The sequence below is a fragment of the Myripristis murdjan genome, chromosome 18, assembly GCF_902150065.1.
Source record: "Myripristis murdjan chromosome 18, fMyrMur1.1, whole genome shotgun sequence".
Taxonomy (NCBI): Eukaryota; Metazoa; Chordata; class Actinopteri; order Holocentriformes; family Holocentridae; genus Myripristis; species Myripristis murdjan.
Window position 1 is genome coordinate 7,536,008 of NC_043997.1, and position 19,958 is coordinate 7,555,965.

The 19,958-nt window shown below is 41.5% G+C and overlaps 1 protein-coding gene across 1 annotated transcript in view; it reads left to right on the forward strand.

Moving 5' to 3' along the window:
* nhsl2 (NHS-like 2) overlaps nt 1-19,958 on the forward strand; it is a 212,234-nt gene that overhangs the window by 149,796 nt on the left and 42,480 nt on the right. The window contains 1 exon segment of the mRNA XM_030075541.1: nt 18,837-18,979. Coding sequence (XP_029931401.1) covers nt 18,837-18,979 — 143 coding nt within the window.

A 19,958-nucleotide genomic window follows, 5' to 3' on the forward strand; every position in this document is an offset into this window, starting at 1 on the left:
TTTTATTTTAACTGATCTTATCTTATTTTATCGTGTTATCCTACTGTGTTTTTTACCTTTTTATTCTGCTTCTATTGTGTTATCTTGTGGTGTTTTATCTTGCTGTGCAGCACTTTGGAAAACCTTGTGTTTGTTAAAATTGTGCTATATAAATAAAGTGGATTGGATTGGATTGGATTTTGTTCATGAAAATGACGTTTATATGCAGTTGGAGGCAGGATAAGGTCTCAGTGACCATCTGTGATTTTAGAGATTTGAGTAAAAAAGAAAAGAGCTGCATTTGTAAGATCGAGGCGACCGGTCGTCTCCGCTTACGGTGTCATTTGTTTATGCTAATGATACAGAGAGGTCACGGTTCATAACATCCCTGAGCCGACAGGTTGGGGATAATCACGATTTGACCCGATCGCTGCTGCTGCATCCATCAGCACGGCGTCTGGCTGTGAGCACAATAACTTGAACAGCTTTGATTTGAATCTTTTCAAATTAGCAGGGCACATCCATTAACCCTGGAAGAAGAAGCCTGTTGACTTTGGTGACCCCGTGACCTTTACCTCTGGGGTCAGCATCAGGCTAATCTTTCAGTTTGTGCAGGCGATAACACCAGAGGAGGATTTTTTGGATGATTTGCAATGTGGGCAAACTGCTGGAGGCAGGCACACTCATTTATTTATTATTGATTTATGGTTTATATGATAGGGACTGATACAGTGCGCATGAACAAAATGAAAAAAAAATCCAGTTATCCAATGCAGGTATCAAAGAGTGTGTAGCAGATACTAATTTGCAACACGTTTTATAGTGATGCACTTGGAAAAAAAGCGGCGTCGGTGCATTCATGTTTGTTAAAAATAGCAGATGATGTGTACTTCTAAGAAATAAGAAAATCACATTCACACTCCAAAACACTTGGAGCGCCTGTAAAAATGCATCTGTGAGAACTTTCAGACCCTCAGTTTCATGCGGCGAGGCTCCACCTCTGAGAGGAAATGTCTGCCGCGGGGCAATCAAAATGCATTTTTTTCCCCCCTTTTCAGCAATCAGAGGGTTGAAAGAGCGATCCGGCAAGCTGTAGTCTGAAAGATTAGAGGGTTAGCTGCAGGAAAGATGAAGGACGGGAAGGTTTTTTTTGATCGCTGCCACTGTAGGTTTTCATCTGAAGGCTAATATGAACAAATCAGCCTCTAATTCGAAGCCGCAGCCGGCGACTTTGCATATTGGCGGCTCCAAATGGCAGCGAGAGGAAACGGTGGCACAAATCTGAAAAGTTCAACACCAAGAACACCTGTGATGACAGTGGTGTCAGTAAACTGCAAACTCACAAAAGAAACATGAAAGTACCCGACTAAAAAAGTGAAAAATGCCATCAAAATGCTAAAAATGGCACTTCAGAACAGCGATATGAACAAGATGGGCCGGAACATTTCACTTTGTTTCCTTTATTCTTTTGGCTCATATCATTTTTCATCTTTCACTCTTTAGTCGGGCTATTTTATGCATTTTTTAAAATAGAAAGATCTGTCTGTGCTTTTTAAAGTCCCCGTGAAATGACCTCACACGAACTTCCTGTAAAGCAGAGCGTCTTAAACAGTGACATCATCCTGCTCTCGTGGCTGTAAATTCAAATCTCAGCCAATAAAGCCTTCACAAATCTTCAACCCTCCGCCTTCAGATAAAATGGTGTTTCTGACGATCCCTCCCTGCACTTTGTCCCACCCAGACGTCCCGTTTCAACAGGAAATACATCAAGTCGAGACAATAAAAGTCCATTTTACGGGCTGTTTGAGCTGAAATGTGCAGAATTTATTAATTTTTTTCTAGCTCGGCGTCTGAGCTCAGAAATGGGCTCTGCCACACTGCCGAGAAAACAAAGCACGGCATCGCTTCTCCATATTAGTCACAACCCAACCCACCAACAAACAAACAAACAAACAAACAAACAAACAAACAAGGCATACTGAGGCGAGCAGAGGGGGGCGTCCGAGCGGAACCAGGCCGGCAGGATAACGTGCTCTCCTAAGTTGTTGTTATGTGAAGGTTAAAAAAGGTAAAAAAGGAGGTGTTGCGGCTTTAATACCTGCAGCTCGGAGCGCTCCCTCGTCCTCCTGGATGGCATGCGGGGAGACATTTAGCGCCCGTCAACTTGTCAACACAAACACGCATCAAGAGTGGGAGGCAGGAGGCGGCTGCAGAGCGACAAGACAAGTGGAGCCTGGAGGGGGGAAACACATGCTGCCCTGCACACACACACACACACACACACACACACACAGAGAGACTTCATCCACTTACTGGGCCCTATGAAATCCGTTTTCATTGATTTTTTCTCCCCACAAATTCCTTCTTTTTAGTTTTATTTTTTTTCCTGAATTTGGATGTTTTACAGTTTAAGTGCATTTTGTCATTGGAAAGTGTGAAATCAAATGGCGGATGAGCGAAATTTTAACAGTTTAATAAGAAAATTGTTGTAAAAGTATGAATAGCAATGATTTTGTAACACAACATTGCACTTTTTTTTTTTACTTTTTTTTTTAAATCAAAGAAAGTGTTTCAGTAGTTGTGAAAGTGCCAGTGTGGCTGCACTTTGTTGAAGTGATGAGCTCTCTCTCTCTCTCTCTCTCTCTCTCTCTCTCTGTGTGTGTGTGTGTGTGTGTGTGAGGGACTGAGCCCTGCCCTCGTTGAAACACACACACTCAGAGGACAGAAGCTGCAGCAGGGCGCACGTATATGACACCAAAGCAGTTTTTTTTTTTTCTGTTCATTTGTCTTAAGCGATGTGAAAAAACACTTATAACAGCACTAAAAACTTTAATTTTAATTAATTTAATTAATTTTCATGCACATTTCTGGTGTAAATTCTGTTGCAAAAACTATAAATATTTTAGCTTTTGATGGGAATAGCTCACATTGTTGCTGTACAGGCAGCATTTCTCCGATTCGACTGATTTTAACGTCCAAGAGTCCACGAGTCTAGACTTGGTTCTTCTTCTCATTCTCCTCCTCCTTTTCCTCCTTCTCCATCTTCTTCTTCTCCCTCTTCTTCTTCTCCCTCTTCTTCTTCTTCTTCTTCATCTTCTCCCTCTTCTCCTTCTTCTTCATCATCTCCCTCTTCTCCTTCTTCTTCTCACTCTTCTCCTTCTTCTCCCTCTTCTTCTTCTTCATCTTCTCTCTCTTCTCCTTCTTCTTCTTCATCTTCTCCCTCTTCTCCTTCTTCTTCATCATCTCCCTCTTCTCCTCCTTCTTCTTCTTCATCTTCTCCCTCTTCTCCTCCTGTCTTCTTCTCCTCCTCCTCCTCCTCCTTCTTCTCCCTCTTCTCCTTCTTCTTCTTTTCCACCTCCCTCTCCTTCTCCCTCTCCTTCCCCTCCTCATCGTCCTCCTTCCTCTTCCTCTCCTCCTTCCTCTCCTTCTTCTTCTCCTTCCTCTTCTTCCTCTTCTCCCTCTTCTCTTCCTCCTTCTCCCTCTTCTCCTCCTCCCTCTCCTTCTCCCTCTCCTCCCCCTCCCCCTCCCCCTCCTCATCGTCCTCCTCCCTCTTCTTCTTCTTCTTCTTCTTCTTCTTCTTCTCCTCCTCTGCAACTTTGGAACATATTTCTGCCCTGGGAAATAACATTTTCTATCCTTTAAATGTGATTTCAGAGAACAACATAGGTAAAATTGTCCCAAATTTATGAAGACATGACAAATGTCACACACACACACACACACACACACACACACACACACACATGTGAAATCAGCTGATCTAACACACACAGCGGTGTCACGTTCCAGGCCGGTGTAATGTTGTCAGAGTGGTATCGGTTGTGCTTCAGAGGCAGATAAGAGTTTGCTCTCCTTTTATTATCCTTCACACTCTTTGTTGTTTTCCATCCTGTGCCTTTGCTCTTTGCTGCCGCCGTGACCTCATTTCCCCCCGGGATCAGTGCCGTGTGTGTGTGTGTGTGTGTTTTTTTTTTTTTTTTTTTTTAATCTTACTGTATCTCATCTCACGTGGCGGCACTCCCCCGCTCGCTCACTCCGGCTTAACGTGCCGATACAGCAACCTTTCCCCGCCGTGTGATGTGACAGAGCCGATCCCCCTCTGAAATGTCACGTCGACCCGCTCATCGTGTCAGAGAGGGTCCGAGTCGCCGCTTCGCTGTGATGTGTGGAGAGCCAGATAAAGTTTCCCCTCCCCGGCTGCGCTCACTTCCCTTTTCATGAATCAGAGGAGGCCCGAGTCGATGCCGGCTGTGATGTACGGAGGCAGAGGAGGTCGGCGCGGTCAATACGCCGTTATCGAACAGGCGCGGCGTTGATCCAGCACCTCGCAGGAGGCAGGGTCCATTTTAGCGTCTCACCTGACGCGTTTCATCGGAAACTACACAGAAAATAAGTGAAAAATTGTGATTTCCACTCTTTAAACTCACTGATTGTTAGTATAACTGGTCTGACTCTCGGAAAAAAGGGTTTGAATCCTTTAGTAAATATAAGTAAGAGAAGCAACACCCTAAGGGAAGGTTCCGCATTCATAATTTTATTGAATACTAAACTATAATTTAACCGTCATAATACTAGAATACTAAATAAGCATAGAGCCGTGAAATGAAGTCAAGAACTCCTTTAACAACAGACATTTTTGTCCACAGCGGGTTTGGTTTGGATTAAATGTCCTCATGAGTTATGAAGCCAGTGAACTTTCCCTTAACCCTATAAAGCCATTTGTGTCATATATGATACACAATAACACATTTGTTTAATCAATACTTGACCAAAATACTGTTGTATACCTTTGGACACTTCCCCTGTTCACCCTGGACCATACCATTGGCACTTCAAGTACATATCATATATCATACACCAGAAAAACCGTATGTAATAACTAGTGTTGGAAAGGGGTGGAAAGTTTCTGGTAAATTTCTCGGAAAGTTTCCGAAGACTCCCATGGGAATTTTCGCTCTGGAATATTGGAAATTTTCAGAAGATTTTTGCTGTCACTTTTTTTTTTTTTTTCCAATTTTTCTGAAAATTCCTGGGAAAATTCAGCTCAGGAATTTTGGGAATTTTCATTTTTTTTTTTTTTTTCTTGTCATCAATTTGAATGAGGTTTTTAAAAAGTTTCCACGGAAATTTAAGCTTGGCAATTTTGGAAATTTTCGTTTTTGTTGTTGTTAACTTAAGGTGAATGGGGCAAATATATAAATATAACAAACCAAAATGTTTATTATGTATAGCCTACATGTATATGACCGGGTGAATGCAGTGAATATAAATTCCCGAAAATTCCCCCAAAATTCCTGTTTATTCCCGTTAATTTCCAAAAATTCCCATAGAAATTTTCCAACTTTGAAAATTCCAGGAATTTTGCAACACTAGTAATAACACATTTTTTGAAAAATCTTTTTTTTTTTTTTTTTTTTTACATTTTGTTATAGGACTAAATAACGGGTTCAATTAAAAAAAAAATTGAATTTTCTGCCAATTCTTTCATAGTTCAGGCTTTATAGGGTTAAGTAGCTTCAGAGTTAGAAAAATAAATGTTCCTTCCATGTTGTAGAAGAAGATCACGTCCATGTTGTGTCTCTGATACTGAGGGAAACATTCACAGCCAAGATGCCACTGTTTTGTTTTACGGCTGCAGAATCACATCAGTTAGAAAATGTCCTTGTGTATCATTTTATTCACATTTCCCTGGAATTCTGCAGCTCATGTTTGGGATCTTTGGAAACCTCGGGATCTCCGCTAAAATTTAAAATTTATATTTTATTTATATATACTGTTTATAGTTATACATACTGTTTATATTCACACATATTGTTTATATATACTGTTTATACTTATATTCTATATTCTAGATATAGTTATATTCTATATTTACACTTCTTTTTTACCTTGCTTTATTTATTTATTTAGGCTTATACCGGGACCTGAGTGCTAATTTCGTACCACTAGCATGTAAATGTGAGCTGGTATGACAATTAAGTTCCTTGAATCCTTGAAATAAAGTTGTGTGGGTTTGAACAAAGCTCGGGCGAACAGCGTGTGTTTGTGGCGATGAACCCACCGTTGGGACTGGCTGGGTCGAATTAACTGTAAAAACATAACATAGCATGATGTACTGTATCATAACAAAACAAAAAGGCTGGCTCTTTCTCTTTGTAATGGCCCCTGATTGTATTTACATTCCGTATATCGCCCCCTGCTGACACACATGCTCACTGGCTGACAGCTGACTCTAACACCAGCTGACAGTTAAAAACACTCGTGTGTTTCACGTGGATGAAAACAGTTTGTTGACAGACGTTGATGTTTGTGGACATGAAAGCGAAGCGGGTTCTTTAGTGTCGGCGGACGTGGACGGCTACAAAAAACGAGCGGGAAACACACACACACACACACACACACACACAGAGCGCTCAGACCGTTGAAGCCTGGCCCGGAGCGGCGCCGCTGGCAGAGAACCAAGCGCTTCCTGTGCGAGTTCATGTTGCCTTAACTTTTTTTTTTTTTTTTTCTCTCACCAGACGACCTTTATGAGGCGGTAGTCGCTTTGTTTCACAGCCACAGAATATTGGCTTTCTCTTCACACACACACACACACACACACACACACACACACACAAAAACATGCAACCAATTATCACTTCCTTCATCTTGATTTTATCTTTTTTTTTTTCATTTCCAAGCTCCTCTGTCTTGTGTCTGTCCTTCAGAGGAGTTTCTCCAGGACAGACTGAGGTGTCACACACTTTAATGCCAGGACTCGGTGGTTTTTTTGTGTTTAAGTGAAGCTGCTAAAACCCCAAGTGAACCTGGTGCTGATCAAACAGCCCGAGGCCCACAGAGGAGAGCCGGTGACTGGAGGCTCGCAGGTTTGAGTTTGCAGAGAGAGAGAGAGAAAAAAAAAAAAACGAGGCTGTGAAGTGAACACACCGCCATGACCGCTGTGGTCAAAGTGTCAAATTAATGATGACTATTTATCTATTTTTTTGTGTGTTTTTATTTTATTTTTTTTGTTTTATCTTTTTATCTTTTTGTTTTATTTTTATTTTATTTTTTTGTTTTATTTTTTATTTTTATTTTATTTTTATTTATTTATTTATTTATTTTTATTTTTGTGCTGATCGATCTTGTGCTTTTGTGTATAAAGTGTCAAAAAATAATGATAAAGGTCATAAGGACATAAGGAAAAACGAAGTTTACTCTCATTTTTTTTGTGCCTTTCTTTTATTTATTTATTTCTTTAATTTATATTTATATTTTATTTTATTAATTTTTACTTATTTTATTTATTTTTTTATTTTTTTATGTATTTATTTTTTATTTATTTTTGTGCTGATCGATCAATACTTTTGTGTATAAAGTGTCAAAAAATAATGATAAAGGTCATAAGGACGTAAGGAAAATGGAAGTTTACCGTCATTGCAATTTCTACAGCGAAATTTGTTGCCACTCACATTAAAGCAGCAAAGCAGAAGATTAAAAGGTTAAAAGTGCGCACGACATAAGAAAACTGGTAAAAACGACAACAATAATAAATAAAATGGTAAATAAAAAGTAAAAGGCAGCAGTAAATTGTGTTCTTTAGTCTGACCAGCAGCCAGAAAACCCCAAATATTAATTCTATAATCTTAGCATCTCGGTGATCTTAGTGAAGCTGCAATCAGCAAATATTTGGCATTTTTACATAATAAAATGATTGATTATCAAAATTATAAGGTGATCAGCTCCTCAATTAATCGACTGATTGTTTCGGCGCTGATTGAAGCCCTCGCTACAGTTTCCCATGAGCTCATGTAAACCAGGCCGCTAACCGACAAGTCTCATCTTCTAGGTCATGGTCACCAGACACACACACACACACACACACACACACACACACACACACACACACACACACACACACACACACACACACACACACACAGACACATGCATTATCTGGACTGATCAGTTGTACATGTTCAATGACAAGGGCGAAGGAAAAAAGAGAGCACATGCAAACACACACTCATGATTGCATGCACACACACACACACACACACACACACACACACTGATACACTGATGGACGAGCCAGAGGGCATCAACACGGCGCCCCGCCTGTTATCAAAGACGGGTATTGTTAATTCGTGTCTTCCCCCATCTTCTCTCTGGACGGGAGAAGAAAGGGTGACCCAAATTTGACACAACCGGGGTGCATATTGTCAAGGATGGCCGAGTTTGTCTGTGAATGAGCGCACTGTACGTACACACACACACACACACACACACATGCACACACACACTCTAAACCAGACATGCATAAAATCACGTAGATGCTTTTACTGTTATTGGTTATTTATAGGGCCGGGAAAAAGTCCTTGAATACTTCACATCGCTCACGCATCAAAACCACAACAGAGGAATATCCCATTAAAAGTTAAAGTTGAGGTCCTGAATTCTGAATTTCACCTCGGTAAAAATGCAGCAGCGCCATCGGTGAAAGGGGTTTCAGCGTGCGAGGTAAAAGTCGGCACTGTGAAGAACGGTTCCTTTAAATTATTGCAGCATTATAACCTGTTAATAGTATTTTAATGTTGCGGCTCTGACCGCTCCACATCCTGTTGGCTGGTTTACACTTTAACAAAGCAGCACGTGTGATGTTCTGCATGGAAAAGCTTCTTCTTCTTCTTCTTCTTCTTCTTCTTCTTCTTCTTCTTCTTCTTCTTCTGCTTCAGATCAATGTGGTGCAGGACAAAAACAAAAGTGAAATGTGGCGCAGGAAACGTAGAAACGTAGTTATTTTCAACCTCTGCAGGTTAGTGATGCATGAGCGCTCGGCCTGCGAAGAGGAAGGGGGTGGGGCAGCTCGTGCTTAATTACCGTGTGTGTGTGTGTGTGTGTGTGTGTGTGGGTCAGGGGGAGTGACCGACATACCTTTCCACCCCTCACACCAACAGCATCCCTCCTCCCTCTCTCACACTCTCTCACCACAGTTTTCCTCAGTCGCTTCTATCTGAAGCATCTCTCCACCGGTTCACCTCCTGCTCCCTCCTTTCTCTCTCTCTTTCTCTTTTTCTTTTCTTTTCTTTTTCTGCTGCTATACCTTCCCGTTTCTGCAGCTCACCTCTGCTCGTCCTTGCACGGATCCACCAAGTGTGTTTCCAAACTGTCTGTCCCACTGGAGAGACACTTTTTCTTTTTTAAATGAAGACTTAAACTTTTGAGCAAACTTGAGTGTGTTTTGAGGCCCGCGGCGTTTCTGCACTGCAGGAACTATCAGGAAGCATTTTGTGTTTTTTTTTTTTTTTTATTTTTTTTTTTAACGTAACTGATACTTTTGGATGCAAAAAACGTTTGGAAGTTTTCCATCGATCCCTCTTTGGGTCCTGACAGCTCTGCATACAACAGGCAGCCGTCTGCACTCCTGGTTTAGTTAAGAAACAGTTTGCACCTCGCTGGTATGTATTGTGTCAGTTCACTGTTTAATTTTTCTGCTCTTTAACTTGTGCCTCCTCTTCTTCTGTTTTCAACAAGTCCTCCAGTCCATACGGCCACATGGCTCACATGGGCCACTAGAAGTAGCTGGTTATGGTTAGAAAAAGGTTTTTGTGAAGGTTAGGAAAAGGCCAGGCTTATGGTTACAAAATATTTGCTAATTTTAGTGCTAATTATTGCTAACGTTTGCTAATATCGGCTAACTAACAAAACATTTGCTAATAAAATTTTCCTTGGTAACGTTAGTTACAACCACTTTCCACACTGCAAAAAAGAGCCATAAGGGTAATTCATAACACTGGTTACAGAGAACACACAAATCCTTTATTCTTACAATCAAAAACATTGAAACTCACTGATCTGGTTCATTTTCATACGGCACAAATCATGTACAGAGCAATAAACAACCTACTCCCAGCAAATATTCAAAAACTGTTTTTTTCATAGAGAAGGGGGATATAATTTGGGGGGGGGAACTAAATTTAAAACATCTTTATGCTCGAACAACTTTAAAAACGTTTTGTATTTCGATATGTGGAGTGAAACTGTGGAACAGATTGACGGGGGAGCTAAGGCAATGTCCAAGCATGAGCACGTTCAAACAGCGGTACAAACACATGGTATTCACAAGGTATAGGGAAGAGGAAGGGTGTGACGAACACTAGGGTTCTCACATATTGTTTATTTACTTGTTATTTATTTTATTTATTTTTTTGTTGGCACCAGTAAATATGTTGAGTTATTTATGATTGTGAGTATGTGATCAGAAAAAAAAAAACAAAAAAAAAACAGGATACACAGGAGGTAAACTGAACTAATTACTAAGTGGAGAGGGGGTAGGATTCAATAAGCATTGTGCTCCTTCCTACTCCTTTTCGAACATGTTAAGTTAATATTGTTTTCAATTGTTCTTTTGCTGTTTTGCTGTTTTTTTTTCTTTTTGGACAACTTGCACATGTTCGAAATAAAGCCTTCATTCATTCATTCATTCATTCATTCATTCATTCATTCATACCCAAAAACAAACACCACTCTGGCTTGGATTTGAACTCGGGTCGGCTGAGTTCTTCGGCTTTACAGAAATTCTTCCTCTTTAACTTGTTTCTAACTGACTTTAAGTTGCTCCTCTTTAACTTGTGCCTCCTCTTGTTCTGTTTTCAACAAGTCCTCCAATCCATACGGCCGCATGGGCCACTAAAAGTAGTCAGCTGAGGGTAGAAAAAGGTTTTTGTTAAGGTTTGGAAAAGGTCAGGCTTAAGGTTACAAAATGTTCGTTTATATATATATATTTTTTTTTTTTATTATTAGACCTTTATTTAACCAGATAAGCTTGTTGAGATAAAGAATCTCTTTTACAAAAGCGACCTGGCCAAGAAGCAGCTGATTACACAATTACAATCATTCAGACAAAAATCGTACACACAGGTAAAATCAAGTAGAATCAGATTTTACCTGTGTGTACGATTTTTGTACATATTGATATTAGTGCCATTTAGTGCTAACGTTTGCTAATACTGGCTAACTAACAAAACATTTGCTAATAAATTTTTCCTTGGTAACGTTAGCTGCTTGAAAACAAACACCGCTCTGGCTTGGATTTGAATTCCGGTCGGCTGAGTTCTTCGGCTTTACAGAAATTCTTCCTCTTTAACTTGTTTCTAACTTACTTTAAGTTCTTCCTCTTTAACTTGTTTCTAACTTACTTTAAGTTGTTCCTCTTTAACTTGTGCCTCCTCTTGTTCTGTTTTCAACAAGTCCTCCAATCCATACGGCCGCATGGCTCACATGGGCCACTAGAAGTAGTCAGCTGAAGGTAGAAAAAGGTTTTTGTTAAGGTTTGGAAAAGGTAAGGCTTAGGCTTACAAAATGTTTGCTTATATTAGTGCTAATTATTGCTAACGTTTGCTAATATTGGCTAACTAACAAAACATTTGCTAATAATTTTTTCCTTGGTAATGTTAGCTACCCCAAAACAAACACCACTCAGGGTTGGATTTGAACTCGTGTCGGCTCAGTTCTTCGGCTTTAAAGAAATTCTTCCTCTTTAACTTGTGCCTCCTCTTGTTCTGTTTTCAGCAAGTCCTCCAATCCATACGGTCACATGGGCCACTAAAAGTAGTCAGTTGAGGGTAGAAAATGGTTTTTGTTAAGGTTTGGAAAAGGTCAGGCTTAGGGTTACAAAACGTTTGCTTATATTAGTGCCATTTAGTGCTAACGTTTGCTAATATTGGCTAACTAACAAAACATTTGCTAATAAATATTGGCTTGGTAACGTTAGCTACCTAAAAACAAACACTGTTCTTGTATTTTGCTAAAACTAGTTGGTTAAGGTTTTGTGAGGGTTAGGATAAAGGTCAGGCTTTTCGCTAATGTCAGTACCAATTTGTGGTATCAGTGCTAACGTTTGCTAATCTTGGCTAACAAAACATTTGCTAATGAATATTTGCTCGGTAACGTTAGCTGCTTAAAAACAAACACCACTCTGGCTTGGATTTGAACTCGGGGCGGCCGAGTTCTTTGGCTTTAAACAAATTCTTCCTCTTTAACTTGTTTCTAACGTATTTGAACTTGTTCCTCTAATTTATGCCTCTTCCTCTTCTTTTTTCGACAAGTCCTCGAGTCCTTATGGCTGCTATGGGTCGTACGGACTGGAGCTGCTAAAAATAGTTGGTTAAGGTTAGGAGAAGGTTTTTGTGAAGGTTAGGAAAAGCCTTAAGGGTCTGAAACATTCACTAGTATTAATGAGCTAATGTTAGCGACCTGAAAACAAACTCTGTTCCAGCTTGGATTTGGATTTGAACTCCCTTCATGGATTTTGTCGCTCCTTTCATTCTTCAACACGGTGTTGTGATTGACACGACCACTAGAGGGCGCCTCACTGTATAACGTAGCTACTGGCTGCTGCACAATCTTAATTTTTTTTAATCTTAATTTTCTTTCTTTTTCTTTCTTTTTCTCCTCCCTCGTCCTTCTTCTTCTTCGTTTTCTTCTTCTTCATTTTGCCCCAACCTCTTTTGTTTTCTTTTTGTTTTGTTTTTTCTTTCCCTGACTCTTCTGCTTCCACCTACTTCCTCATCTTCCTCTCTCTTCTTTCTCTTATGCTTCCTCTTCTCCCTCTCAACCCCCTTCTTCCTCTTCTTCTTTTACTTCTTGTTTCTTCCCCAGCCTCTTCCTCATCGTCTTCCTCAGCCTCTTCTTTTTTTTTTCCAATTTTCTTCCTGTTCCTCGACTTCTTCTTCGTTCCCTGCTGCTTCTTCTCTTTTTTGTCCACCCACTTCCTTGTTGCACCCTCTTCCTCTTCTTCCTCTTCCTCACTGTTTTCTGTTCATTCTGCTTATCCCTTCACCTCTTCTACCTCTTTTTTTTCTTCTTCTTCATGTCCTTCGCCTTTATATCTACCCCGGCCTTTTTCTGATCATTCCTTCGTCTTCTTGCTCTGCTTCTTCACCTTCTCCTGCTTCTTCTTTTTATCCACCTACCTCCTCATCTTCCCCAGCCTCTTCTTCTTCTTCTTCTTCTTCATTTCCCCCGCTTCATCTTCTTCCTCTGCCTCAGTCAGCATTTTCTAATTGATCTTCATGTTTTCATTCCATTTCTTCTTTTGCCCCTTCTTCATTCTCTTTTACCTCTTCTTCATTTTCTTCACCTACTTCTTCTTCTTCCCAATCCTTCATCTTCTTTATTGCGCTCCTCCTCTTCTTTTTCAACCCATTTCTTCCTCTTCTTCTTCCTCCTCCGCTTCCCCTTCCTTCCCTGATGCTGTTTATTCCTCTTTTTCCCTCTCTGCTTCCTCCTCTCCCTCCTCTGTTTCTTCTTTTGCTTCTCAGCTTCTGCCCCCCCAACTCACTTCTTATCTTCTTCCTCCTCTTCTTTCTTTCCGTCTTTTTTTTTTTTTTTCCAGCCAGTTTAGCCCCGTATCTTCGGACTCTTGCTGACACCTCGCTTCTTCAGAGGAGACGACTTTTAGCTCCTGTTCGGTGTTTGCCAAGCGGCTGATCACACTGTTTTTGGGTCGGTTTTTTTTTTTTTTTTTTTTTTTTTTTGGAATCAGTTATTTTTAACACTGCAAAACAGACAATTCTCCATCACAGCCACAGGATGCATAACAGGCCCCCGTGAATACAAATAAGCCCGGAGCGCTTGCAAAGTACAGCGTCTAATGGTTTCCCGAGGAGTCTGTAAATGCAGCGAACAGCCAAATTCTCATTTTGTCATGTTGTCATTAATATGTATGTCCATACTTTTGATGGCAAATTGGAGAAGTTGGGGTTCCAATGAGAGAAATCGACCGTTTTGGAACGCACAGAGCTAACTGATTAATAGCAAATTAAACCAAAAAAGAAAGAAGAAGAAAAAAAAAAAGAAATTATGGTAATCTTTGCGACTTAAAAACTGTGTTAACAACATAATTTCACTTGCACAGACGGCGTGATGTATAATTCAGAAAGAGAGAATTCTGAATGTGCATTACTTAAGGTTATGATCTTTATTTCCCCAGGAAAAAACAAAAAAAACAAAAAAACAATAATAATAATGCACAGTGTTTTTGGAAATAGGTGATATCCGTGGCATCTGTGGCCGCGGCGCACAGCAGCTCGAGTGAGTCATCCCGCCGCTCCGTTACACTAATTATTTGTGAGTTAGCAGGAGTTTGCATGATGCTCATTGGTTTTAATGAGAAACTTCTCACATGGTAGCATTAATTTCAGCCAGATTAAATTGGTCGGGGTTTGCACGGGAATGCTCGCCCGAAGCTGAGAGAGACAGAGAGAGAGATAGAAAGAGAGAGAGAGAGGAGGGAGGCTGCTTAGTCACATCCTCAGCTCTGTTAAAATACATTTTTTGGTAAAAGTACCCAAACTTTCCTCCAACTCGGGGGAAGTTTGCATTGACAACAGCAGAAATTCGGGGGCGTTGTCGTGAACCGAATCCGGTTTCATTCCTCCTGTCACACCTCCCTCTCTCTCTCTCTCTCTCTCTCCTTCGTGTCACTTGTGTCACTTCGTGCCATCTCTCTTTCTCTTCACTGTGCAGACTACAAAATACAAAAATGTAGCTGTCAGCGCGAGGTGGGGAAACTGTCCTCGGCCTTCGTCCCGGGACACAAAAAAAAAACCGTGCCACTCCGGTTCTGTCACCCCGAGGTTTGTGAAACTCCTCCAAACACACTCCGGATGCAGACGCGCAGCTTGTACACTGCAAAAAGTCAAAATCTTACCAAGATTATTTGTCTTATTTCAAGTAAAAATGTCTTGTTTCTAGTCAAAATATCTCATTACACTTAAAATGAGACATGATCAGCTCAGAAGTAACTTGTTTTTAGACAATTTTAACTTGTTTCAAGTGAAAATTTACTTGAAACAAGTGAAAATGAGCTTGAAACAAGAAACAAATTCTGCCAATGGAACAAGCAAATTTTTACTTGTTCACTTGTGTCATTAGTAAAAATTTGCTTGTTCCATTGGCAGAATTTGTTTCTTGTTTCAAGTAAATTTTCACTTGAAACAAGTGAAAATTGTCTAAAAACGAGTTATTTCTGAGCTGATCATGTCTCATTTTAAGTGTAATGAGATATTTTGACTAGAAATAAGACATTTTTGACTTGAAATAAGACAAATAATCTTGGTAAGATTTTGACTTTTGCAGTGTAAACAGGCAAAGCAGGCAACTGCTTGGGGCCCCGAGCCGATAGGGGGCCCCAAATGTCTCAAAAATGTATTAGCCGCAGTGTCCGCACCCGCCTCCCCCTTAAACAACAACGGGCGATTTGCAATGACATCTCAGTGGGAAACCTCCACGTCAGTCCCACGATCCCACCTCACGTTTACCTGTGTGATGCTGAGTCATCGTTCTGCAAGGTGGAAATGAAGCTGAAGGAAAATTTAGCTAAAGTGTTTGCGCTCGCCGAGGCAGAATCTGAACCGGTGCTTAAAAAGTGCCGATAAGCACCAGCCTTATAATGTTGTTATTTAGTTATTTATTTTGTTTTTTATTATTCTTTACATCGATATGTTCACATACTTTATATTTTCAAAATTACAGTTTTTTTTCATGTTATTTGTTATGCAAGGTGAACATATGAAATGAAAAAAAAGTTTTGATTTCATACATTTTTCGTTGGTGTCCGATTATTTATAACATAATGGTGATGAACACTGGTCAGAAAGGCCCCCTGGGAATTTTTGCTTAGGGCTCCAACAGACTCTACAATCCGAAACGAGCGGCGGCCGAGCAAAAAAACAAGCCCCCTCTCCTCCGGGCGTTTAGCTTTAACGGCGGCGTCGAGTGGACGGCGTTAACCCGTGCGTGCTCAGACGTCAGCCCGCGCCTCATCTGGAGATTAGATGGTCGATTGCACTTGGAATGAATGATTTCCTCTCCTCCTCCGCCCGCCTCTGGTCGTTTTTAGTGTCGCGGAGGGAAAAACGCCAGAAACAATGATCCCAAGTCCTGTCTGTGGGTGTGCTGCCCGCCCTTCTCGTAAAAAAAAAAACACATCATTATCTTGTTTTGGATATTGCGCGTGCTTCCGGAAGGCGCTTAATAATTTCCGTTCGAGACGGGAAAAACACTCCCACGTCGCCCCCCGTCGTGCGCCCGCCGACGTTCGACACCCGCCAGGCTCCGTGTTTGACTCTCTTCCCCATTTTTGTCCTGAAGTCAGTGGAGCAGATTCTCCGTTTACAGGGTGGGTGGGGGGGGGGGGGGGGGGGGGGGGGGGGGGGGGGACTCCAGAGGCTGTTCCCACCTGGTGTTCACATCCATCTTGTGTAATCTGATCACAAGTGGAGCGCTCTCAGTCTGTCCGTCCGTTCACAGCTGGGATTAAAATGCCACATGCGTCTCACCTGCCCACGTTCCTGCTCGATATGCGAATAAGCACGTTACGTTTCCATGCAGGTTGTTTTTATTAGGAGAGAGAGAGAGAGAGAGATCACATGCACAGTTAAACAGATGGAAATCGTACTTGTTATTTAATAAGCACAAGGCCTTTACTGCGCCGTCAGTCACAGAAGACGCCTTTCACATCTGAACGTTATTACAGATTGGACCCGATCACATCAGCTCAGGCTCAGATTATTGAATTAATTAGTTTAATCCGCCGGGGCACGAAATTTAAGAAAGGGGGTAGCCTCCGAATTTTAATATGGAAGCAAAAACCTTCCATATTGTCAATATATATTTTAGAGACCACCCAAAATTTCTTGCATTATGTTTTTCAGGGAGCTCATGTCATATTAAGGGGAGCTGGACTCTCCCTGACTCGCCCGTAGCGCCCCCTGCAGGTCGACAGTTTGTGTTTTTCTTCATGAAGCGGCTGCTTTATAGCCGAGCTGCTCTTCAGTTTGATTGGATCAGCTGACAGTTCAGCTGCCGGCCAGAGTCAGGGAAGAGATTTCCTCTTGTACTTATCTTCTACTTATTTGTACTTACTGTATATTGTTGTATATTGTACATAGGTTGTATATTGTATATAGGAATGTTATATATACTTTCTATTTTATTTTTATTTTATTTTTTATCTGTTTTATTCTATCTATTTTTTTACTTGCACAGTGCTGGAGTGGTTGCAATTACATTTCACTGCTGCTGTACCCGTACATTCATGCATGTGACGAATAAAAATCTTGAATCTTGAATCTTGAATCTTGGAAAAGTGACGGTCTAGCCAGTCTTGTTTTTTTTTTTTTTTAATTATATTTTTTATTTATTTCAATAAGGTTACATCATTACATATGTATTTCTTATTTCTTATTTTATTTTTTCTGATTTTTACATTACCTTGACTATTTTTTACTTTTGTCCTGTTAAAGTTTTTTTGTTTTTTTTATTTCTAGATTTTCTTGATAATAATAATTTAAATATATAAAGTATATATTTTTATCTAAGGGTTAAGTTTTTGTTTTTTACCTTTTCTTTTATTATATTTAATTTTTAATTCATTCATTTTTATTTATTTATTTATTTTGTCAATGGCTCCAAACCAGAAAATGGCATCTTCATGGGCCAAAGGAGCGATTTAAAAACAAATCATGTTGAAAAGAGTGAAAGGGTTTTAGGTCTCAGACGGTTAAATCAAACATCTCTAAGCGGCCCTGTCATGGTTTCATGTCTTCCAGAGGATCAATGTTTTATGGTATTGATTTATTAGTGATATTACTACAGATTCTTTTCTCTAATCAACTTTTTAGAAGATAATGATTGATGTAGCGATCCACCAATCGGTGCCCTGTATCCGCCTGTAGCTGCGTCTTCATGTGACATCACATCTGTAGCATCCTCAGTCTGTCCGCCATAGCAACAGTAACTAAGGAGGAAACGCTCTTAACTCATATCACAAACCTTACCGCTGACCAACCTGTCTGGAGGGGGGGTCGGCTTCAGTGTGTGTGTGTGTGTGTGTGTGTGTGTGTGTGTGTGTGTGTGGTTGACATGTCCCATTGTCGCCCGCCCCCTTGTGTCGCCAGGCAACCAAACTCCACCAGGAAGGAATCCATATGGTCCCAAGCAGGGAGCAAGTTCAGCCCCCTCCGTGCTCTTATACCCCTGTTCCACTTAAAGCTGTCTGTGGGACGGCGCTGGGGTGTGTGTGCACGTGTGTGTGTGCATGTGTGTGTGTGTGTGTGTGTGAGATAGAGAGAGAGAGAGAGAGAGGGAGAGGGAGGGCTTTAGGGATGAGTGAAGAGTGAGGAGGGGGCAGGGAGTGTGTTTTTGGGGTAAAGGAATGGCTATGGGGTTGTAACGAGGAGTGTGTGTGTGTGTGTGTGTGTGTGTGTGTGTGTGTGTGTGTGTGTGTGTATAGGGAAGGGGGCGGGGGGGTTAGGAATCTGTTTACAATGGCCTGAGGGAGAGTCATCTAAGCTGCCAGAGAGAGAGAGAGAGAGAGCGAGAGAGAAACAGATATCGAGAGACGGAGTGAGGCAGAGAAAGTGGAAGACGAGGAGCGAGAGCGAGCGACAGAGAGAGAGAGAGAGAGAGAGAGAGAGAGAGAGAAGGAGCTGAGGGAAAACGCCGGCGCGCACAAGGGGATTAAAAACAAACTTAACGAGTCCTTTAAGGGTTTTTTGCACCAGGAGTCGAAGGAGGGGAAACTGCAGGGCGATGCAGAGGAGCACTCGTACTCGATTTCTGCCTTCGGCCATGCAAATGCGATATGTGGTGCGTGACTTAGGCTCGTGTGTGTGTGTGTGTGTGTGTGTGTGTGTGTGTCTGTGTAGCTCTGTGCTTGTGTGTGTATGTGCATGCATCCGTGTGTGTGGTGCTGCAGAAAGTTGAGGCTAACTTAAAGGCTTGCTGTTTCTTTTTCTTTCTGTTTGGGTGCTCGTGTGTGTGTGTGCATGTGTGTGTGTGTGTGTGTGTGCGTGTGTGTGTGCGTGCAGACTTTGAGGAGCAGTTGTACGACACCAAGCTGACTGGTCAGACGTTCCGGCATCCGTCCTCGCAGAGCTCCGACGACACGTCCACCTCGCTCAGCCGGTCGCCAATCTCCTTCAACAACAAGAGACCTGACTTCATCTTCCTGGTACACACACACACACACACACACACACACACACACACACACACGCATGCACACACACACACGCACCTTTCTCATTTGATCATGAGGCTCCCTCAGTAACAAGAGACCAAACGTCATCTTGCTGGTAAACACATGCAATTACACGTGTGCACGCAGGCATGCACACACACGCACACACACACACACACATGCACACACATACACACACATTCATCTGTCATGCATGATTTCAAAGACTTTAAAGCATCTGGCTTGGCGTCATCTTGCTGGTAAACACACAAACACACACACCTCAGTCGGTCATAAATCTACTGTAAAGACTTGACTTTGTCTTTCTGCCAAACACACACACACACACACACACACACACACACACACACACACACACACACACACATAAAAAAACAAAAGTGATGTGCCGCCTCACAGATTTGACATTCCTGTTAAACTCATCAGACCAGTCACTTCCACGCCCAAAACCTCACAGTCGGTTTTCATGTGTTACTAAGAATCAAACTCTGGTGCTTTTAAAGGGATATTACAACATTTTGGGCAAAATACCCAGACCGAGACGACATGCTGGATGCCATTTTCCCCTCTGTACGTCCAGCGTGTCGGCTCCTATGGGTAGCATTTCGTGTTAGCTTAGCATAAAGACTTGAAGTCTATGGGAGTCGTTAGCCTGGCTCCGTCAAAGTGACAAAATAAACCTTACAGCAACTCTGAAGCTGTCTAATTTACGTCATGTGGATTTGAAATGCACGTCGTGGGATGTCGTCTCAGGAGAAGTTACACATTTATCCCTACGTCTATCGCAGTGATCGGCGCACCGCTGAAGGTAGAGGAAGATCCACCACAAATTAAGTGAGAAATGAATTTATAGCTGCTTGTTCTGCCTTGTAATGAAGTTTTGATGTCATGACTCTGCCGTGGTGTCATGTGACCGACCGGTATCAGAGGTAACCGACTCTACCGGTAT